Here is a 25,523-nt window from a genome sequence, read left to right as displayed (position 1 = left end):
GCAGGTACTTGAGTTGAATCTATTCACCATGACTCTATTCATGCTATTGGTAGTCTTCATTAATTTAGGTTTTTAGTAAGAGGTGAATAACATACAATCAAAATGAAGCAATTAAAGTTTTGTTAAATTTTTATTATTAAACGCAAATACAACAATTTATATTAGCCACTTGTGTTATGGAATATCTCATATAGTTGCGATTCGAGGGTAATCGAATCCCTTTAAGAATAACAAGCAACTTGCTAAAGAGATACGGTTCAATGTATATTTTAATGAATTCGACATAGTAGATGTGACTTTGAAACTAACAAAGAAAAAGTATATATTCTTCCACAGACTAAGTTGCGGCTATTACTCCCAATACAATATATTTTATATATATAATTGAGATTTTTTCCGTCGCTTTCCAGCTACCTTTCGTTCTACAGACAACGTTGCGGCTATTACTCCTCAATACATTGTATCTTATATACATATATAATTGAGAATTTCTCCGTCGCCAGCCAGCCTTCTTTCCACATTTGGTTCGTTCAAGGACATCTTTTTCTGTACACAATATGACATTCCCAGGAGACTAGGTGACGTAATAGGCTTAGGTAATAGTATATTATTAAGGGAAGCATTAACTACGAGCTTTTTATGTTGTCAATGTAATCGATTATTCTGAGTTATGACACATTCAAGGATATTCTAATAGTTATAAAAAGATTGACCTAATTATAGCGATAAAACTAAAAAAATAGCTCTGCAGCTTTGTTTATTATAGATCTGCTGTCTTGGATTCGACTACCCCATATAGACATATAATTGCCTGTAAAGATAATATAAAAGTTCTTGCGTCTTAGTTTTTCCTACATATGCACTTTCTAGTGCACACCCTTTATACTCATTATATATTGAGCTATAAACTATCTTTAAAAAAAAACACGTCTTAACTGTGTCAAGTATGAATGAAACTATCGTAAAATGACTGACACTAGCACGATAGCAATACAAATTTGAGTAGTGGAGATGCGCCCATGAAAGTACTATCCATTGTAAATAAGTTGATCGATCGGCGACATCTTGGCGCCTTTTCGCTTAGGTCAGTTTACAATTTACTTAAACCATCCTTCTATTTCTATACTCAATCTATCATTGAATTGTATAAAATAAAATAAAATTGCGTTTATTCATTTAAAGAAAGAAAAAACTACATACATTGTATCTCATAAACATATATAATTTTCTAAAATTTTTTAAACCTTTCTTTCCATAGACCAAGTTACGACTATTACGCCCAATACAATGTATTTTATTATAATTGAGGTTCTTTTCTCTCGCTGGCCAGCATCACTTTTTTAAAACGTAAATCCCTAGTATAAATTTAAAAATTCAGCTCGTTTACACTACATTTGGTTCGTTCAAGAGTTTTTGTACACAATATGACATTCCCATTAAAAAGTCATTAAAAAAGAAAATGCTAGCTCTCGAACTAAGATTTCATGTGTCGTGGGCAGTTAATCTTTTCCATTTGACATATTAACATATTAATACATATTGATCTGTGTATTACAATGTGTTACTTTTGGGAACCCTTTTAAGTAAACACTATATGTGTTAGGCTTCCCAGCTCTTCCATATCAAACAATATGTATTTAATTCCTTACCAAAGTTAATTTTCTTTTTGCAACAACTTCTCCCAATTTTTTATACAAGAATCATTACACGCGTCAGTGCATGTGGATGTGTGAGTGCATAGTTAATCGGTGCATATTAATAGTGCAAGTAAATAAGGAAAATTATTATGATTTTGTATAACATAAGAAGATTCGTTACATCGACATTTAAAATCGATCGAAGAGAATGTCTCTAATTTGGTAACAACGGCTAATCTCAATTCATTGATTTTTAAGGATCTTTGTTTTGTTATACAAAATATACTGTTCGTATTGAGCCTGTTAATCTTTTCACTCCAACACCCATGGCCCTATGAAATATGTGTACACGAGAGTATCAACTTAGAACCACTGTTAAATAATTTCTTAGATGCAGATGGGGCTTCTATATTACCTATAGGTCTCATGTCTGCATTGGAAGATGCTCAACACTTAACCGATGATCTATTGTATCATCTACCCAGTTCACTTCGTTAAGGAAGCTTTTCGGCTTATATATGTCTAGACGTGTTTAAAAAATGACAATAAAATTCATAAAATTTAAATTTTTCCTTATAATTTATAAAAGCAATTTATTATATTGTCTATCTCGTCATAATCACAAGAATCCAGTCGTTAGTTGGGATATAAGAAATATTTTTTTTATATTTATTCGGGGTGACGCTGTCTGTCTTAGTTTTCGGACGCAATGACTCATCTGAATACATCAAGCTTACACTGGCTTTAAGTGAATCACTGAGATATTGGTTGAATGAGGAAATTGGTAAACAAGCACTTTATCATATCTTCTTACATGTGTTTAAGTGAAAGATTTAACTGTTAAGCAATGCTCACAGCCTTAAGTTTATGTTAGTAATGTTAAAAGTCCACAACAGATCAAGTCGGAGACAAATTATTTTCTGAAAATCGTTATTTTCATTTAAATGCAATATCAAGCATTAAATTGTTTGGATTTTATTCTAGTCTAATTAATAAGAGAGTTATAACTTCCAGAAGTACAGAAAGATATATTAGGTTTTTGTTTGTATCTTTATCAACATTGCCCAAAACCTACCATGGAATGAAGATTATATTATAGATTATAGAATAATAATGTACTGTATATATATAATAATGTAAATAAAAAGGATTTAATTCTTATAATAATCTTCTAATATATCATAAGACGCTAACAATTTAAGTTTAAAAAGTTAAATAACGGACTGGCTTACAACTAAAACGAAGAAGATAAATTATATAGAGTATTGTAAATTTATATTAACTTACATTATCAAAAATTTATTGAATTAGAGTAAACCAATTTAAAATGTTTTAATTAGTATACTATACATGTAATTGGGAAGTCTCAGGCTCCTGAAATACAGCTCCCAATGCATCAAGGGCCTTTCTTTGGCCATAGGAAAAAATATTATTATAAACATTATGTTGCAGTGCATAAGTAAAACAACAACCTTATTGGTTGTTGCGAATTAGGCTCAATCCTACCAAGGACAGGATTTTTATCTGAACGAACCAGTTAGCATAAAATTATCGTAAATATTCTTGGAAATATCCAGTAAAAATGTAATGGAATATTTTTGAGGTCTATTAAACATTTTAATCTTTTCACGATTAAAGCGTAATGAGATGAGTTTTAGTTAAAATACCAAATAGTGTACTTTTTAATTTAGCGAAGACTCTTCCGCGTAGAAGTAACAACTATTTCTCTACACGAATTGATAATTTTAGCGGAAGAAAAATAGCCGAATCGAGCTCTTTCAACAAATTTTTTGTTACATATAAAGGAATCTTTTTACGCCAGTTTTTAATTTGGTATAATTGTAATCGATCCACAGATGACGTAAATCTACAGAAATTTTGTGTCTTTAGAATTGCAATTTTGCTGAAGCCTATAAAATAGAGCTGGGCTGTGTTAAATATGCGTATGAAAACACATTATCATAATAGAATATATTAAATAGTGTTTTCTTGCTAGAAAAACTTGATACAATCCTGAACGTTAAATACAACGAGAAATTTCAATTTAATACACGTAAGAGTCAAGATTTAGAACTAATTATTAATTCTGTATGTCAAAATCAAATACGCTTTTAAATCTTACCTTTAATGTCAGACACTGAGGATTGAGACCTTCGAACACGCAGAATCAGAAAACTGCTCGTAAAGTCGAAGAGCGTGTTTTATCGATACGGAAGTCGTTCGACGGATATCTTACATCCGTTGGGTTTTCCAAACGTTTTATCCCAAAGGATGAGTGTCCTACTGAGGTGTCACCGAGTGATTTTTGTACGTCATTCGTTTAAACTAACATATAATTCTGCATTACAGTAAATCATAGAATACATGTAAATATTTGATACCATGGTTACCGAGTTTTATGCATGCAAAAAAGGCCGGAACAGCCTGATTATGAAACGTGGATTCAGGTTAGTGCTATGTTCCATCACCATAGTAACAAGTTTTACGACGTTTTGTTATATTCAATAATATCTAGCAGTTACAAGAGTAATAAATACTGTACTAACTTTAATCTAATGTGCAACAAACTATTATGTCATATGATCTAAACAACTATTTCCGTAACTGAATTATTGGAATACTCGTAAAATTATTAAATGCAATATGTATTGTTAGAGAAGCCACAGAACTAAGACGTTGAGCAATTTATCGAAGACATTGTATTGAAATTTGCGAAACTGGGTTTACGGTAGAATATTCTCGCATGGATTGTGAATATCATTATGTCATGTGCATAATCAAACGAAATATTTCTTATCTGATATAGTAAATTCGATTTGTTAGTTATCTTATCTTAATTTGAATGATTAATGGGAAGTCTCGCTTCATAATCTTTATATATGGACATCTAACAGATTTAGAGTGAAGACTTAGCGCCAAGTGTTACTACCACGTGAGAAAACGTATGAGATATGATCAGTAAGTTAGAGACCATACCCTTCTATAACTTTTTAGTTGACTTTAAATCTTTCTCGAAGAATTTAGATACCTTATTAGTCTTTGTTCGTATATAATCTATCCGCGCTATTGCAGTCTACAAAACTTTAGAACTCAAACAATAGACCATCTAATAAAAAAATAAAATAAAATGTTTTTTCTAGAATAGAGGTATCACTTATTCCACGTAATTCCACTCATCGGCAAAAAGGACAGAGGGTGTAGGACGAGAGAAAAAGCCGGCGTAATATTCTCTCGGTACTCTTTTTAAATATAAAATCATTATACAATAAGGCTATGGCAAACATAGAAGAAACCAGAAGGACGGAGATACGGTCCGCTCTTTATTTGTATTTAATTACAAAACTGAATGGAAACCTCGCAGTCCAGTTTCCGGAAGCGACACCTGTAAATCATAACCTTTATCAATAAATATTGCAATAGATACATGAGAATTAATCTGATTTAATTCTAGGCTTACCACAACTTCTCAGAAAGACATTATGAAAAGAAACATCTAGAAGTAATAATAACAATGAAATATAGAGTATTTTCAATTTTATGAACTTTATGTAAGTTAGGAAAATTGAAAATAATAATAAAAAGAAAATTAAAACAAATTTATTATAAATAAACATATATTTAAGATGACAAATATTTATAGCTGATTTATTTTTGTTACAGAAAATGAAAGAAGAATCAAAGCAAATAATCGAGAGTACAATGCGCAGTTCCGCTATGCCGTAAGTTTATTTGTTACTCATAGATTAAAGATAAACTTGCTCGCTTTAAATGTGGTCACATAATTAGTACCGAGATACTTGGCGATTGGCTTTACATACTTCAATAACTAACAATGACCTATATGTCTGTTAAACGTTGCCATGCCTTTGTTGTACATGAGTTTTATTCGATTTCTAGACAGTACAAGACTGATATGTCAGTAAAACAGATATCCATGTGTTTTGTTTTCCATGCTTTTGATGAATCATGAAAGAACTGTAATTAATTATTTGTTTTAGATTGTCAAATCACGACGAAGGTTATTTAGACCGACATTTATTATTTGTTACACTGATTCTAATCTAAAAACCCGTAATATATAAGACATTGTTTAGCATACAATAATTATATAGACTACAACGGACTTTGTTCATGCACCAGGTTTTATATGCCTTTCGTGCATTTTCTTTATGAGTGAACCGATGTAACTAGATACAGGTTTACTATTTACAACTGTAAACATTCATAGCTATTAAATTTGGCAGAGTACAGTGTTTGCTAAACATTTTATTTTGATTATCAGCGATATTTCGAGCCATATTATGTGACGTGATTCCAAGTATTATAAACGTGATGTTCATAATGGAATGAAGCCGTTGGCCTGATAAGTTGTACTTTCTACTAATATAAACTACATTTGTCACGTACCTTTGTATGGTGTGTTAGCGTTTTATTTAACATTTTTCGGAACCTGCTTAAATTCAGATTTTAACTCATTTACAGATCACATCGGTTACACAGTTTTGTATGATTGTTTTGTCTTAAAGTTTAGTTGGTCTATAATCTGAACTCAAAGTAATGCGTAAAAAGATAAAATATGTTTCAGGCATTTTATAAAGAATGTTGTTTGTGTGTTTAATAGTTCCTAATGAACACGATACAAGTTTAAAATATTCTATTAGAATCAGTGAAATAAAATAAATAAATTAAAAAAGAATGTTATTATTAATAATAAAATGTATTTCAGAATAACTACATCAAAACTTCAAAGTACTCGATAGTAACTTTCCTGCCGTTGAACCTGCTGGAGCAGTTCCAGCGGCTCGCCAACTTCTATTTCCTCTGCCTGCTGGTGCTGCAGTTGATACCGGCCATCTCCTCGCTGACGCCCATAACTACTGCCATACCACTTATTGGTGTACTGGCGCTGACTGCTGTCAAAGACGCTTACGACGACTTTGTAAGTGCCAGAATTTTTATAACGTTCGCCTGTTATGTATAATTCAGAATCGAGACTTAGGTTCAGTGTGACACTGCCGTAGCGAAACAGGAACCAAAAACTTGCGGATTTAAAAGAGTAGCGAAGACTTTCTTGCGATTTACTACGCCCTTTATTTCGAAACCGGTGTTATACAAATTTTGAATTTTAATTTTTGTTGCAATATCCACATTCATAAGGGTTCATAGTTACCAATATAAATAAATTAATTTTAATATGATTTGATACTTGGTGCTAAACTCGACTCTGAATATTGCATTTAACTACATCCACTATCGCCCACCCGATATTAAAAAATACCAGTTTGTTGTTTGGAATCATAATTTTTCTTGTAAATTGAATTGTTTTTCTTTTCTATATAATTTAGTATTATGGTTACAGTATACAAATAATCGTCTTTTATTTACCGTTGAGCTTTGGTACTTGTATACGAACACTAGTGTTTGCAAACATGTAGAAGAAAACTAGACACAGTAAGACACCTACGTACACACTTTAATGTGATTTCAGGCCTTAAAACTATAAGATTTGATACAGTTTCCATTAAATAGTTAAATATCTATCGTATTATAACACTCAAAATAGACTTTGTCCTTGTCACAAATAAATGTGACGTTACCGATCTTAAGATAGGTAAAAGATTAAAATCTTGTATGGAATTGTCGAAATGCCTTTGGCCGTATAGTAGTTTACTACGCGGACTAGTTTATGTTATGAATTAATAATAGTGTCATTGTGTAGTGACCTTGCACACGTCTTGCCTTTTGTGCTTAACTTTGAGAATTATCCGCTACATAAAACAATGAGCCTATTATTATTTTGACATTGTACAAGAATGTACCGATTTATTTGACAAGTGAATATTATGAAATAATTAGGTATGTGGCCCAGTGAGCCACAAAAACTCACTGAGGTCGTAGGTTCTATCTCCAGCTGTGCACCAATGGACTTTCTTTCTATGTGCGCATTTTACATTCGCTTTGACAGTCAAGGAAAACATCGTGAGGAAACAGGCATGCATAACACCGGAAAAAGTTGACGGTGTGTGTCAGGCATAGGAGGCGTATCACTTATTTGCCTATTAGATTGACTAATCACCAAGCAGTTACAGAAATCTGAGACCCAGACCTAAAAAGGTTGGAGCGCCACTGACTTATGTTTTTTTATTTAGATATGTGGTACGTCCTTCATATTTTCTCACTCTAGCGACGCAGATATTATGTTTATATAGAGATATATATTATTATTAATTTTTTTATATGCTATAAGATAAGTAGGTACGTGTTACAGTGGTTAGATCGATCAACTACAAATATCCGCACAATCAGCTATATGTAAATAGGCATGCAAATGTCATATATATTTTTACAATGTCTTATAATAAGAACATAAAATTATGTCAAAGTTAAGATATTTACAACTGGTGTCAAATGTGTGGTCCAAATACTCGCCTACGCTATAAAGGCACCTTAAACATTTCATCACCTTCCCCTTGAAAAAAATTACATGGCAGTGATCTATAACTTCTAGGAAGGTGATTAAATAGTTTTATAGCCATGGCATCACCATCAGCGGTTTTTAAATACCGCATAATATGTTGCTAAGATCAAAACTCGAAGACGGCTGGACCAATTCTAGTATTTTTTCTAATTTACTCCATGAAGGATTTTTGTAGAGAAAAAAAATGCCACGGAAAAATATAAAAACCAGTTCTTATTCCGAAAAATCTAAAAGTCTCTCAGGAAAATTTTCCATTTGTTGGTATGTACTACTAAATATCATATTAAGGCGAAACGAAGTTCGCGGGAGTAGATAGTAATTGCATTAATTTAAACTATTTCCTATTATGTAGGAAGGGGGTCCATAGTATCTATTATCAATGAAAATTATACAGCACAAAGTAACATTACAGTTGTAATATATAGCTAAGAGAATATACTCAGTGGATATGAGTAATTAAACTGATAACATAGTTGTAAAGTGACGAAACATTTCCTTTTAATCCTCTCTGTAGTTCAGTTCTATAGAAAAATCTGATTTGTCATCGCCCCTGTATATTGTATTCCTTTTAGATTATTAAAATCGAGAGAATATACATTTTATTATATTTAAGAATATATTGGATAGTTTACGATTTAAAAAAGTTTTAAGTTTACACTTAAATATCCACCAATTCGACTAAGGGCGACAAGAAAAGAGCGTACCAATTCTTAAAAATCCGGCAATGCACTCGCGAGCCTAAATGACAGAGCATTTAGAGTGTCCATGGGCGATATAACTTTTATATCAAGTGAGCGTCCTGCTCGTTTGGCCCGTGTTCTACAAAAAAAGTCAAAAACTTTCTTTGTGCATGGTCAAATAGAAACTCAGTCAGAAAATTTGTTCGCTTAGTTTTAAATATTGAAGTGTTAGTGGAGTTACCCTCTTTGTTTTATGCTATATGTACTCCTCCTTTCTTCTGTGTATTGATGAAAACCGAATTACAATCAATTGCTTACCTAACAAGATCTAGGGGTAAGATTTAGAGCCGAAACTTAGCGCTAAGAATTACTATGTCTATAAATTATTATAATAAAATAGATTTTTTTGAAAACGCTTATTTTCTTGGTCTTGTATTACCAAAAGTATATTAAAGCGTAATCGTACGGACAACGGAAAATAATTTTCATTAATCCCTAAGACCTTAAAATGGACGTGGGCGGGCCATAAAGCGCAATGGACCCGAAGGCTCCTTGAATGCAGACCTCAGCAGAGCAAAATACTGCCTGACCGCCCACCGACGGGCTGGACTGACGCCTGTAAATCGATGCAAAAGGCGCATTGCCGAATTGGAGAAAAACGATGGAGATCTCGGTGGACACAAAATAATGGCTGATAAATAAGAAGATAGGTGGGAGAGGTTTGATACCTCTTGAAACTAGATTGATTTCCATTCGCGCCTAAGCAATTAAAAGTACACCGATTACACACATGAATTTTATGTATGCTGAAATCAATTTCCTAAGAGGCCAAACTTTAACGATTATGCCCCTATGTGTACCAAGTTTCCGACCTTGTGAAGTAATGATTTTTTGATGAACAATTTAATTGTGAATACTATGAAGATTCTTACTGATTAACGAGTTCAGCGCTGTAGGCTTTTTATTATATTTTTTAAATATATTCAGTATTTTGTAATAGACAAGGTTTTCCTAGATAATTTATTTATACTTAAAACAATCACAGGGTGCAAATGGGCGGGGACATTTTCCAGGGTTTTTATATAATTATCATTTGTTTCCTTTCCACGAGAGCTACCCATGGTTTTACTGAAATATGACGAGTTTATTATCTAATTTCAAAATTAACAATAATTTGTGAATTTACAATAACATATAATTGCGATAATGTAATAATTCGAAATTATATGTTAAAAGCGCAACTTAATCTGGTGAACATACAGTTCCTTTAATCTAAGTAGTTATTTCTTTCGAAGATAAAATCGGTATAGATTCGATTCGTCGATAGAAGAAGACGTTCTTTAAACTAACGTTAGGCCTATCTCTTCCAGATAAATATCAAATAGCTCTAACGTAACGATGGTTAACGAAAACATAATTGCAAAATCATTGTTTTTTAATATTTTTTAATATTGCTTATTATTATAAATAAACAAAAAGTACAAAAAAGCTCTAAGTGGTTTATTTGGTGGCCACACCACAGTACAAATTCCTTATTAACTAAAGAGTTGTAAAAATCATTGCAGAACCAGTCTGTTGCACAAATACGTCAGACTGATTGTCACTATCGATATCTTTATATGTTCGCAGAGTGAGTTCACAGTAGCGATATTGTGTATCTTAAGTATTTATTATTATATTAAAAAAGTTTGTACAATATACATAATATTAGGTCCTTACATATGAAATTGGCGTATTTCGTACTGGCCACTTTAATCCCGCTGTTCTCCTCTTTGGTAAGGAATTCCAAATTCAAATTTCTACAGCTATTTACTCATGTATTTGTGCTTCGATGACCGTCATTCATTTGTTTTTTTTTCTGTTTTCTTCTGTTTGCGTCACTCATTTTACAAAATGGAAAACTTAAAGTATCGCATTATTTACGAGTACGAGTTCCGCCGTGGCACTAGTGCTGCGGAAACGACTCGAAGGGTGAATGATGTGTATGGCGGTCATGTTGCAAAAGAAAACACAGTTCGTTTTTGGTTCCATTGTTTTCGTTCTGGAAATTTCGACCTGCAGAACAAGCCCCGTGGAAGGCCTGAGACCCAAGTTGATAATGAAATATTGAAGGCTATTGCGGAAGCGGATCCATCGCAAACCACGTCCGAGTTAGCTGCAGGCTGCGGTGTTAGTGATAAAACTGTTTTAATTCACTTGAAGCAAATTGGGAAGATTAAAAAGCTTGAAAGGTGGGTACCTCACGCATTGACTGAAGCAAACCGGCAAACGCGCGTCTACTGCTGCGTTACATTACTGAACCGGCACAATAATGAAGGTATTTTAAACCGAATCATTACCTGTGATGAAAAATGGATCCTTTACGATAATCGGAAGCGCTTAGCGCAATGGTTGGATCCTGGCCAGCCAACCAAATCCTGCTCCAAGTGAAAATTAACCCCAAAAAAGTTACATGTAAGCGTTTGGTGGACTAGTGCCGGTCTTGTTCATTGAAGTTTTCTCAAATCTGGCCAGACTATTACGGCTGATGTCTATTGTCAGCAATTGCAAACCATGATGGAAAAGCTAGCGGCTAAACAACCTAGGCTGGTCAATCACTCCACGCCACTGCAACTTCACGACAACGCTAGACCACACACTGCACAACAGACGGCTACCAAATTAGAAGAGCTTCATATTCATATATTTATTTGCATTCCATAATGTTACAATAGATGTTTAAGAGGCTTAAAGCTAGGTACAATATTATGGACCCTGTTAGGGCACAGCAAAAGAAGGCATTACAAAATGTATATTACATAATTAATAGTAGCAAAATAGTACATAAAATTTTACATTTCAGGTTAGTATTAATTATTTAGTATTTAGTATTAGTTAGTATTTTTTATTTATTTAATTTTGAATATTAGGGATTAATAATTATGAAATTAAGCTATATTTTTATCTTCTAGGTACTCATTAACGCTATAATAACATTTACGTATAAGAAGATTTTTTAGTTTGTTTGTAAATATATGTATCTTTTTTTCATTTCTTAGTGTCTCAGGTAGTTTATTATAAATTTTGATTGACATGACTAGTGGGCTTTATGCATGTATTTGTAATCGGGAAGATGGTAGGTTTAGGCGTTTGTCGTGTCGAAGTGTATATCTTATCTGTATGTGTTCGCGTGTGGTGTAAAATTCTTTGTGTGTATGGGCAAATTTACAGATTTCCAATATGTATAATGAGGGTAGAGTGATAATGTTTAGTTTTATGAAATGTGGTTTGCAGCTGTCTGTTTGTTCTATGTTAACTATGATCCGAATTAACTTTTTTTGAGTCGTGAATAGTGCTGGTGCGTCGGTGCTATTTCCCCACATTATTACACCGTAGTTTAGCCATGCATTCGCATAGGCGTAGTAGGTAGTTAGAGCGGTTTTCAGGTCCTTAGTCTTTTTAATTTCCCGGAAAGCATATAAAAATTTTGATAGTTTTGATTTTATTTTTTGTATGTGTGATTTCCAGTTTATGTTTGTGTCTATTGTTAAACCTAGTAATGAAAATTCGTTAACTTGTTCTATTGTGTGGTTGTTAAAAGAGAAATTTAGAGAAAGTGGCTTTTTATGACGGGGTGGAATGCTATTGTTTTGGTTTTTTCAAAATTGATTTCAAGATTGTGTGCATTCATCCAGGTTATTGTTTTTGTTAGAATATTATTGAGTGTAGAGTGTATGTTAGTGATATCATGACAGGGGGCTATAATCGAAATATCATCAGCGAATAAAACACATGGACCAGGTCCTTCTATGGTTTTTGGAAGGTCGTTTATATAAATGAGAAAAAGAAGGCACCCAATGACGCTTCCTTGTGGTATTGAGGCTTTTATTGTTTTACTGATGAATTTTTGTTTCATTATTATAAAATTCTATTTCTACTAATTGTTTTCTGTTTTCAAGATAGGACTTGAACCATTCGTTAGTTTTTCCGCGGATACATAGGTATATGGGCTATCCCATAGAGTTTATTTAACAATATTTCATATTGTACCTTGTCGTAGGCTTTAGTCATGTCTAGGAGCAGACCGATTGCGTATTCTTTATTATTTGTTAAATTCAATTGGAATGTCTAAGACATCCTCCGTACTCCCCGCACCTTGCTCCAACAGATTACCATTTTTTTCGAAATTTGGACAACTTCTTGGAAGGGAAAAAAATTAACTCTGATGGGGCAGTCCAAGTCGCCTTCACAGATTTTATTGATTCTCGTCCGACTGGTTTTTTTAGTAAAGGGATCAATGAACTACCTATGAGATGGCAAAAGTGCATAGAAAACAATGGTTCATATATTATATTTAAAAATATTCGACTTTTTGTTCCTCCCATACAAAACGCCAATTTCATATGTAAGGACCTAATATTACATGTATCATATATTTATATAGTCTGTTACAAAAGCCACCTTAGAAAAACAAACCAGAGATAATAATAATTCTCATCATAAGAGCGATATCTAGACTTAAGTATATTAATTAGATGCAATTGAGATTTATAATTGCTATAATCTGACTGTAATAATGCCGATAGTAGTAATTCCATTTATGTAAAACACTATGTCCTAAGATTACATAATATTGCAACATTTCTTGAACTAGTAAGAACCGTTTACATGTCTGTAAAATTACCGCATTACATTATTTTGATCTTCCTCATTGTATTTAGGGTAAACTACAAACTTGCGTATAAGTACCACTAAAGAGATCCGAACAAATCAAAGCGCATCTAATTGTCTGTATTCTCATAGAACTTACACAAAAGCAGTGTTGGTCCAGCTTCAGCGTGAGACTCTCATCCATATAATCGTAGGTTCGAACCTCGGCTGTGTGGTGAAGGAAAACATCGTGAGGAAACTGGCTTGCCTTACTGCCTATACTTGCCTATTAGACAAATCAACCACAAAACAAATACAGAAATCTGAGGCCTGGTGTAGCCCCGCCGGTTTTTTTCTGGATACAAATATAACATAAAAAACGGACGCTCACGAACTACAATACTGCTAAATAAATAACATACATTAATGTGGGAACATCACGCAAACATGTAGTATCAAGGTGAAAATAATATTAAATTTTTTTTAATTTTATTTATTTACATTTTTTTTCTTCATTGCTTACACTATTATCATTATTATTTGTTTCTACTGAGTATTAGATTCTTATTTGTTTTTTGCGACTGAGGCGCAAACTCTGCTGTGGTCTCTGGCAGAATGACCAGCGCTGTGGAACAACACTGCTCTGGCCCTGGCTCAGCATTATGCTGACCACAGCACACACGCATTATACAATTAAACCTTTTTATTACAAAAAATTGTTATCTCTATTATTATTCTTTTTTATTTTTTTTATTATTATTGTTATTTTATGGGTGTTTTGTTAGTAATAAATGTTATGTCTATGTGTAAAATTTAAGAAAGCTATTCGTGTTTCATAACCGAGTTGTTTGAAATAGATGTCAGCTATTAACAGGATTAAAGACGAAAACGAAACCAAGCTTTGGAATAATATATTTCTTATTAATTATAGCAATTCCAATTCAATATTCATAGTTAAGACAGGACAACGTCTGACGGGTTAGCGTATATTAGTCTCTTTATTATTTTTCCTTACCGTGAAAAATATAGCTTATTTGCGATAACAGCAAGTTCATAATTCAAGCGTTCTGATGTTATATTGTTATGCAACATTAAGAAATAAAGACGGATATTATTTATTTGTATGTTTAATACTCGTTCAAATAAAATGTTTTGTTTTACAGCAAAGACATCAAAACGATTCTCAAGTGAATCACCGGCGGGCGAAGACATTACGCAATGGCAAATTGGTGGAGGAAAAGTGGGCGTCTGTTCAGGTGGGAGACGTCATCAGGCTGGAGAACGACCAGTTCGTTGCTGCGGATATCCTGCTCCTCAGCAGCTCGGAGCCCAACGGCCTCTGCTATATCGAGACCGCTGAGCTGGATGGGTAAGGACGAAGTGCTTGAGTTTTTTTTCATTATTTTGTGGTTTTAACTACAAATTTCATACGCATACAGACAAATGGTTCTTTTTCTAAGTTTAATTGTAACCATCAAGTACGAATAAGATCGAAAAGTTTTTTGATTACAAGTATAATATTGATTAGAGATTACTATATAAATGTCGCCTGGGTCCTTAATATTAACAGAACGTTACGTTAACGCATAATCCGAACGGTTTAATTTTTAACTTGAGTTTATATTTTATAGAACTTAATAAAAGTTTAGACATTTAGCTTGCTTCGAAACACATACACACAACACAATTTGAATGGGCTATAGTTAATGTCAAAATAAAAGAAACAGCTGGTCAAAAGTTGTCTTTGAATTGACAGGATTTCCGTTAAAAAGTCTTAAAGGCTTTAATATATTCGAGCTTATCGATTTGTATGAAATGCTATGTGAAGCATTTTCTCCTACGATCCTGATATTATATTCACACCGTAGCTTTTTATTTCAAAGTATCTTGGGTTGGGATATTTTAATGTAAAGTAATTTCTTTGCCACCCCAAGGTTTCGATATCAGCACTATAGATATTGAGAGAAATCGAAAGTGCTTGAAACATTTTGTAATTGGGATTGGATTATAAATTTCGAAGTACCGACGCTCATCCAAGCACGTACCAGTATACTCTCCAGCGTTCATACGCTTCACGATTCCTATTAATTCTCTCTGTGATTTAACCATATGCAGGACATCGGACAGTTTCTGAATGTATCGAATTCTACTCACCCGTTTGAGTGAATCTTTAATGATTACATTGCACCAAATCAAGCTGGGCGACGAAACGTTGCTCTTACGCTTAAATTTTTACTTTATTGCATTTGTGCATTAAAACACTGTTTAGTTATTGTATTTTGTAATACGTCTGAGATAAAAGTCCTAGAATGAAAATCGTGAACCTTTCTAACCTAATTTTGCAGTAGAGCTTAAATTAACTCAAGTTGTCAGCAAAACGATCATTGGTTTGTTATTGTTGTCTGTTTCTAGCCCTTTTTATTCTTATTTCTCATGGACGCGTGCATTATTATGCAATAGCTTATTGTACTACGTAACTTAGTTTATTTTTTCTATGACTTAAAGAAAATGTGATTTCAATTTGATAAGCAGCATAGCTATTTTAAAGTATAAAATAATGTTTGATCTTTAGACTATGTACTATAAAGTGGAATTAAATTTATTTAATTGATAAATGAATGAATGATTGTCTACTTATGTACACAATCATTCAAGATGTAAAATATGTTTAACAATTCTATGGAGATAGTATTAGCATATTTATTTTTAGGGAGACGAATTTGAAATGTCGTCAGTGCCTTTTGGAGACGGCTGCCATGGGGCAGGATGACGCACAACTGGGTGCCTTCGATGGCGAAATTGTCTGCGAGACGCCCAACAATTTACTTAATAAGTTTGAAGGTAAGTCAAGGTCAATTTTAGTCTTTGATTTTAGAATTTGATATTTTAATCGAAATTAAAATATCAATTAGTATAATAATCACTATTTGAAAGTTTTCATTATTATGTAATATTTATAGCAAATTGTAGTAGGGTCTTTGCCTTACGATTAGTGAAGTATTTTTTCAATGACAAAAAGATCTTTTCCGAAATTTCTTGATCTTAAGTTAAACCTGCTTAATATAACGAGTGTGTATTCTCTTAATAAAATTTATATACCTAGTCCAGCCATAAGTTCTGTTACAAATTAAAATGAAATAAAAATTTATTATTATTATTCAAATGTATACCTACATTTTTATTGAATTCTCAGCAAGAAATAAAATAAATCTGTATCTTAATACACTTTGGCTGAAGTTTTTACTCCTTTAAATAAAATGTAGTTTTGTGACTGTTTGCTAAGACACGCCCCCCCACCAAACCATCACTGACACAGGATGATGACCGCGTTGTACCTTTCCGAAAACTTGAGCAGCTTCTTTAGTGAGCGTACACTCGCATCATTTTGCTTATGGTAGTGTTCATTAATCGTGAATTTTTTTTCATCGGTAAAGAGGATATTTCTGTGCTTTTCACTAGCGTAACGCGACGGAATGCATTTTGATCCATCCACTCTCTTTAATTGTAAAGATTTATTTAGGTCATGTCCTGTATATCGACGATAAGTCTTCTTCGGCTTCAGGTCTTGTTTTTGTATAATACGCAACAGAATCCTAGCGGTAATCTTACTTTCTTCAGGTTTTTTTGTGGTTTCGTCGGATTCTGGGTTGAACAGCATTAACAGCCTTTGGAGTGTGTGTGGATTTCGGCAGATGAAGTGTTGTTGTATATGTTGATAGTATAAATAATTAATATGTAGAAAAAAAGAACATCTTTTATGTACACAGTAGTACACAGTAGTTAACAGTATTTATGGCCAAACTAGTTATTATTAATACGTTTAATGTTTGCGTAATTTATGTATGTTGGTGGATAATATTGTCAGTTATCATGAGTGGTTTTCCTTGTTCTTAAATATAATCAAGTTTGAAGTTGTTTTCAGTATTCTCCTAAGTGTTAGCGATAATAAATTTCCTGTTTTAATCACAATAGATTGTTTCTATTATTATTTAGAGTTTGTTATAACTAGCCAGCCACTTTACACTGAAGGATTATTTTCAAATGTATAAAATGCATTTTTATATAAATTTGTTCCACCAGTTATAGTGAAAGAGTTTCTGTTTCGATATATATTATTTTTACTAGTTTTGGTTTTCGGCATTCAATTAAAAATTGTTTTGAACTTTCTATGTTTTCACACCTACGTATGATATGTTTTTTTTTGGTTATTATGTTTGAAAAGGGTAATGAACTAAATAGTAGGTACGTATGTTAAGTAAAGTACAAGTCTTTATTTTTTTAAATTTATTTACACTTCTTTACATTTATAGAAAAACAAATAACATAATACACACATAAAAATTATAAGGTATGCAACGGGCGGCCTTATCGCTAGCAATCAAAGTCTTCCAGACAACCCTACCTAATTACTAATAAGCGCTTAAACAAATCATATAAGAAATTATAGAATCACCAACCTTAATAAAAAAATAAATCTAATAATAAATCTAAAAAAATAAGCTAATCTCACGGATTAATGAATTGCGGATACAATACAAAATAATAAGAATTACAAAAGTCATGATTGAGCAGGATGGGATATGGTTAAGAAATGTTTATGCAGAAGAGTTTTAATAGATGTAAGAGAGCCGATCGTATGTAGAATATTTTCACGTATATAGGGAATATTAGAACAAAAATAGGTAATACATGAGAATAAAGACTACGATCGAAATTGGAAATATGGAAAAAATTGGATCAGAAAATTGTACTTTTGCTCGACCAGGATGGAACGACAAAATCGTAGAAATCTTTGATCGTTTTGTGTATATAGGAAATGACTTGCGTTTTTTATTCCTTAGATAACATTTACGAGCTAGCTAGAAAAAATAAATTCAAAGAACTATAAGCAAACAGTTTACGGTAATGTAATCTCAGTCATCTCCGGTGTGTAGTAGAGTTATCTCAATAAATTTTGTAACGTCCTGAAGATTAATATTTGAAATTACGTAAAAAATATTTTACAGAATTGTGTTCGTCATACTACTGTATTTTTATTTAACAGGATATTTATGAAATTAATTCATTAATAGTTTCATATATTAAAGGTCACAGGATGCTGTAAAGAACCTTTACTTCCGAAATTTGGCAAAATGGCATGTCTTCGTTATGAGTCTATACTATTTTACGGTGGATATTAAAATGACTATACATAACGTATTTAATATTTTGATGATCAACCGATATTAGTAGAAAATACCAAGGAATATAGTATAGTTATCGCGAACGATAGAAAAATGTTAGTCTAATTAGTTACTACGTATTTTGAGAAGCCTGAGCTCAAGCCTTCAAACTTTAGCAGCACCACCGGCTTTTGTTTCTATGTGCGCAATAAATACATACTGTACGGTTAGCAAGGACACCGACAAAGAACGTACAAAGAAGCGTAGTGTACGAGGCAAGATGTTGAAAAAATAACAAAGTATAGGGTCTTTAGTTTATTTATACTTTAACTGGACACCTTTATTCTACAAACCATACATCAAAGGCAGCCATTGTATATAAAGTATGAAATTAGATGCGTGTGCGCAAACGTATAATGACTGCATTGATAGGCACGTAGTCATAAATTATAACGGATTAAGAACATAAAACTACCTCTGTGGCTCGCATATGTATTCCCGATAAAACATTTATTTTGGATAAATTATTGCAAAAAAGGTCAGTTAATAGACTAAATATGGGTCCTATGTCGATTTTCTCATTAAATTTAAAACCTTTTATGATTAATAATTGCAAGTTACGTAAATTAATTATAGAAAAAGTAAAAGCTTCGATACCAACATTTTAAATAATTGACCCCTTGATTTTTTGATTTTAAGGTGTAAATATAATTCAAACAAGATTTAATTTTTCGTGAAAACGTTAAGTAAATATATATAGAACGATAGATTTCATTAAATCAGTGAAAATTTATTTCATGATTTTTTGTTTAAGGCAAGTACGAAAATCGTTAGTTACGTAAATAAATAATAATATATATTAGATCAAATTTGATTACATTCAACATGATTTTAGACTAATATTTACCGTTTACAAAGCACTAACCTAAGGTCCTATTGGTTATGTTTTATAGCTTAAAGCCTGCCAGTATTTGATTCCTAATATTAGCGATATTAACTAAAACATCTCTAAAGCTTACATATATACTATACTGTGAATGCTTCATAGTAGCATCGTTAAATAAGTACGATGTATAAGTCAGATTTATACTAAACCAAAGATAAATTTATACATAAAGTATTATTTCAAGGTTATCGTTCTAAAGTTGCATGTTGAGCTTTTAATTATAATAATGTACCATAAAGCTTTTTCATTTGAACTGTGATTTTTGAGGTCTTCATTATCGTAATGGACGAGGGATTAACCATTGTATATAATTGGTAAGTCGTTTTAACCATTGTATATAATGTATAAGTTAAAAAATACTACTCATTTGAACGTTTTAAATAGTAGATGCTTTTTGAAGTGAAACCACGGTTGATTTGAAGCCATTAATAACAAAAATATATAATAACGATAACAATTAAAGTAATAATTCTATTACAATTAATGAAATTCTGTAATAATCTTACTAGTAATAAGGTAAAATGAAATAATTGTATTATTTGTATTCATGTCTATGATAGTAAAAGCCTTTGGTTAAACTTTATCAAATTTAACTTTATTTAACCAATTTCAGTAAAGTTGCATATAGTAGATAATTTTTCGAAAAATAAGGTCATGAAGGTGAACTTCTTCTTACGTGTGCACTAGTACACACACACTTTTTTTTAAGAGTCTTTATATGCGCGGTATTATGATGCAAGCGTTTGTAGATTTGTAGTCAAGTGAAATAGTACCTTTAATGACTTGACTAGACTGTAAATAAATTTATCACAATTGGCGCAAATAACAATAATAGATAATAACGTAGTTCCCTAATAATATGTAATTAATTAATTATATTTATTTTATCATTTATATCATTTTATTAAAGTAGTTTAATTAAACCATTGTGTAATTTCAATCAATTCTATAAAAGTGTAATAAAAAAATATTACGGCATTTAGTGTTTGCGTGTCAAATGACAATTGATTTTATCTAAAGTTAAAAATATCGTATTAAGTGGAATAATTATAAAATAATTGAAAAATATTCCGCAACCTTCCAACGCTTTATTAGCAGCATTTTATTAGCAGAAATTTTCAAGGTTTTTTTTTTTTTTGAAGAAGGAATCTCGCTGTTGGCCTTAAGGGCCTTTACAGCTCAGCTCGGGCTGTTTTGGCGAGCGTATCTCGGCCAGAATGGCGTTTTATCCCGCGGCTAGCGCAAGGGCGTCTCCTGTGAGACTCGAACCTCGGCTTGGGCCGTCGCGGGGCGGTCAATCGCCTGAAGGGCAGGACGGAAGGTCACTGGAGTGAGCGAAGTGCGAAGTAAAGGTCCAATCTGTAATTGGCTAATTTTATTATTTTTGGCCGCGCGGGCGGCTTTTAATTTATCGTTTGCTACGGTAATTGGATCATCCGGATCCGTTAGTATGTGTCGGGGCCTCCTACGAGCCTTTTTTGTCGGGAAGGGGTAATAGTTGATGCTATTACGCACCAGCGGATTGGGATGGTGTTTAGCCTTGTCAAAGTGGCGTGTGGACGCCAACTTCATCCATTGGGCTATGGTAGGGAGCTCCAGGTCGTGGTGGAGATCGACGTTTCTCACATAGAAGGGCGCACCGGTCGCGATTCTCATGAATCGCGACTGAAGCACCTGTAGCCGGTGAATATAGGAGGGGGCACAATGCGCAAAGACTACGCTAGCGTATGTCATGCACGGTCGGATGCATGCCTTGTACAGGGTCACCTTGTGTCTGAGAGACATTTGACTCCTTTTATTTAGGAGGAAATGAAGGCGAGAGAGGACAAAATGGGCCTTCTTGCGAACGGCGGCTATGTGCTTTTGGAAAGACATGCCGCTATCGAGCGTGACTCCTAGATATTTGACGGACTTTTGCCATGGGATGGCTTGCCCGTATAGGGTTACCTCTGTCTTGAGGTGAAATTTATCCCTAGCGTTAGCACCGGGGTTGCCCCTGGCAAAGAGAACTGCTACGCTTTTCTCGGGATTTATTTGGAGGCCCCATTTCCGAAACCATTCGCCTAACGACGTGGTAGCGGTCTGGAGTCTGTCCACGATGACACCTCTATCTTTGTGGGTGGTATAGAGAGCGGTGTCATCGGCATAGAGGGCTAGCTCCACATTGGGAGCCCTAGGGATGTCGCCGGTATACAGCGTGAACAGAAGGGGCGAGAGGACCGAGCCCTGAGGGACTCCGGCCATGATGGGGCGAGGAGACGATAACGTTCCTTCTACGCGATAGCGCATTGAGCGGTCGGACAAGAAGTCGTGTACAATACGCACGAGTCTTAGTGGCACATTAAGGTGGTAGAGCTTGTAAACCAAGCCGTTGTGCCAGACCTTGTCGAAAGCTTTCGCTATGTCGAAGAAGAGCGCACCCGTGGCGTGGAGGATGTGCTCCGTGATTCGATGGACTTGATGAACGCACGAGTGGGCCGGCCTGAAGCCAAACTGCTCATCGGGAATGAGCCCCTTATCTAGGGCAAAGTCTAGGAGGCGCTTTTTAAGTACCTTCTCGTAAAGCTTGCTAAGCGTATTGAGAAGGCTGATAGGGCGGTAACTAGTGGGGTTGTTACGGGGTTTGCCTGGTTTGTGAATACCAATGACAATGGCCTCTTTCCACTACGCCGGGAAGGTGCAGTTTTCAAGGAGGCAATTGAAAATGGACACTAGTAGGCATATCAGATGGGGCGGGAGGCACCGGAGGACCTTGTTCGAGATGGCGTCGAGACCTGGAGATTTACGAGGCAGTGAACTCTTTATTAGAGTTTTGACCTCGGCGATCGACGTAGGAGGGAGCGGCTCGGGAGGGAGGGGCAGTGCTACGATGCGTTCGACCTCGCGGTTCACGTGTTCGACGTGCGCCGGGTCGCTATGATCGAGATACGGGGTGCACTGCTCCACTAGGTTGACGGCTAAGCACTCGGCTTTTTCGTCGTCGTCGAATGCGTCAGGCAAATTTGGACGCTTGAGAGGGGGCATGGACGCCACCGTGTCGGTTTTAAGGGAACGCGCGAGAGACCAATAGGCCGTGTGCGAAGGTGACAATTCGCTGGTAAGACGGTCCCAGCGTTCGTTTCTAATTTCCCGCATGCGCTCTTTGACTCGGCGCTGCGAGGCGCGGAGTGCTCTGCGGTTTTCGTCGGTCGGTGCTCTGGCGAAGGCGCGAGTCGCCGCGTTCTTCTCGGTCAATAGACGCCTCGCGTCCGGGGGAAGCTCCCAGCGTTGAGCGAACTCATCTGGGACCTTCCGGGACGACTCGGCGACCTTGGTCTGAATGTGATTAGTGACCGAGGAGATCGCGTCTAACGCGTGAACGGACGAATTTTCAAGGGATAATAATTAAACTATATATATAACTTACAAAGGAAGATTGATAAATTAGGTAAAGAATTTCCTAATCTTTAACCGGCTAAAATAATTTTCCTGGATTTGATGAACTGGAATGGAAATAATTTTAGAAGGCACAAAAATTTCTGTTAGAATAAATTTTCAGTAGTGTAATTAGAAATAATAATTCGTTACACCTGAAATTATATTATGTGATTAGTTGACACAAGCCCTATTATATAAGGTAGACTTTAATAATGCTGTGTTTAATTACTATGTAAATATTGGTAACTATGGCAGCATTTAGCTATAAATAACAGGCAGGACGCTCACCTGATGTTAAGTGATACCACCGGCCTTTTAAGAAATGGTACGCTATTTTCTTGAAGTGGAATTGTGTTTAGGTTGAAAGAGACGAAAACTGTTTTAGGAATAATTTTTGTTTTATATTGGGCTAATATGGATAATATTACATTTACATTTTTAATAATTTCCTAATACATATTCTTTACTCACCTGGAAGAGATCGCTCGAAAGCGATAAGGCCGCTAGTTGCCCTCCTTTTGATTTTATTATGTCCAATTTTATTTTTATATTTTATATTGTAATGTAACGAAGTGTTAATAAATAAATAAAATAAATGCATTCATGGAAGGCCTCTCATTTCCCAATAGGGAATAGGCTGACAAGGATGTAGTGCGTTAGGGATGAAATGTTGTGGAACAGTTAGTCAAAAAGCTTTTTAGTTTATTTTTATTCTTAATTTAGATAAATCTGACTGCTTTATAAATTATGTAACCTGGGGTCTATGGAAATTTGCTTAAATTAAGAAATAAAAAGTTAGGGTCGTAACACAAGGTATAACCGAAAATACAGATCTCGTGATAATGTAGTTCTCCATACTAAAAGTTATTGGTTTATTGAGGGGTTTTTCTACTCGAACTACTCCCCTGCCATTGTGTGCAGGAACTTTTTCGATCTACTAAAAAGATACATAAATGAAAATTATACTCATTCGTGTTACGCAATCACAGTTTATTGGGGTTTAATTAAAAGAAATAATTCTACAACCATTTTGGGCATCTCATAGTGTACTCTTACTGTCTCCAATACATATAACTTAATTACAATTACTACAGGTAGTAAAGTCAACGACTAAACTAGTAGAGAATTCTGTGAATACGCATGACAATATACAAAATTGTACTATTCCATTACAAAAAAAAACTGTACGTTTTAAAGTATTTGTCGTTAGAAAATTAGTCAAACTAAAGTCAGTATATTTTTTCAGGCACATTAAGTTGGCGCGATCAACATTTCTCGTTGGACAACGACAAAATACTGTTGCGTGGCTGCGTGTTGCGTAACACGTCGTGGTGCTACGGTGTTGTTGTTTTCGCTGGTAAAGACACTAAGCTGATGCAGAACTCTGGAAAGACCAAATTTAAACGCACCAGCATAGATAGGCTACTTAATTTTCTTATTATAGGGGTAAGTACAATTTTAGTGCAACCTTTTTATGTCTGGGCCTCACATTTCTTAATCTCTTTCAGGAACATTTGTCTACCAATCTAAAAGGCAAGTAAGTGATCAGCCTCTTCTGTCTGACACACTTCGACCACTTTTTGATCGAAAGCAAGCCGCTTTCCTTACTATCTTTTCCTTCACCGATCGAGCGAATATTAAATGCACACAAAGAAAGAAAGTTCATCGGTGCACAGCCAGGGATCGAACCTACGACCTCAGGGATTAGAGTCGCACGCTGAAGCCATTAGGCCAACACTGCTCTTAATAAGATGTACTCTACCTAATACTACATAAACAGTACTTTGAGTTGGTCATTAAGTGTTATGGTTCAATCATTCATTTCATTGCATATTATTTTATGTCTCTGAGTCTCTGAAGCTCATCAGTCGGGTTCACAAACGTATCTGGATCTCAAGTTTATGTTAGATGTCCCGTTTATTATTTTCGAACTGATACGAAAACGATAAGGATGTAACAATATAACGCTATTTGATAATTATTAAGAAGCTTCTGTTGGATGATTTATTAGTCTAAAAAGAGCAAAATTTATTTCTAGTTGATACAAAGTGTGTATAGCACTTGTGTTTCCAACGTTACAAATGCACTTATCTAAGTGATAATACGTTTAATATACGCGCCAGCTGCTCAATGTATTGTAAAATATATAGATTATTCTATAGTAACCTTCATATTGAAGTCGCAGATTATGCAAATGTAAATAAAATTATTTCCTCATTTGTTTTTGCCTTTAGTTCTATGATATTGTTTGTTTTAATAAATTAATCGCTGTAACGGGAAATTGGTGTGATGAGGTTTTCCTGGCATAGAATTAAACAAATGCTAGTGTCAGAAAGCTAGCATAATATTTTGAAGCTTTGTAATTAAAATAATTATTTAATAATAAGCAGATTTTTTAATTCACATTACAACATTTTTTAAATCTTAGCTCTAAAGTTATTTAAATTTTCTATTGAGTGGTTTTTAAACATTTTATACAGAAAATGTCACCTTGCGAGGATTGTAAATGTAAAACAATTAACAATGTTTGGTCAAACGAGACGTCTGGTGTCTATAATTGGACTATTGACAAAC

The 25,523-nt window shown here is 34.1% G+C and overlaps 1 protein-coding gene across 5 annotated transcripts in view; it reads left to right on the top strand.

Moving 5' to 3' along the window:
* The window catches only part of LOC123706651 (probable phospholipid-transporting ATPase IM), a 53,415-nt gene that overhangs the window by 13,998 nt on the left and 13,894 nt on the right, over window positions 1–25,523 (top strand). For all 5 annotated transcript variants that reach the window (XM_045655928.1, XM_045655929.1, XM_045655925.1 and 2 more), the window contains 5 exons: window positions 5,298–5,356; window positions 6,364–6,576; window positions 14,588–14,793; window positions 16,135–16,265; window positions 24,196–24,395. In XM_045655928.1, coding sequence (XP_045511884.1) covers window positions 5,298–5,356; window positions 6,364–6,576; window positions 14,588–14,793; window positions 16,135–16,265; window positions 24,196–24,395 — 809 coding nt within the window. The remainder of the gene's footprint in view (window positions 1–5,297; window positions 5,357–6,363; window positions 6,577–14,587; window positions 14,794–16,134; window positions 16,266–24,195; window positions 24,396–25,523) is intronic.

Source organism: Pieris brassicae, chromosome 3, assembly GCF_905147105.1.
Source record: "Pieris brassicae chromosome 3, ilPieBrab1.1, whole genome shotgun sequence".
NCBI lineage: Eukaryota > Metazoa > Arthropoda > Insecta > Lepidoptera > Pieridae > Pieris > Pieris brassicae.
This window is presented reverse-complemented; position numbering and strand designations above follow the sequence as displayed.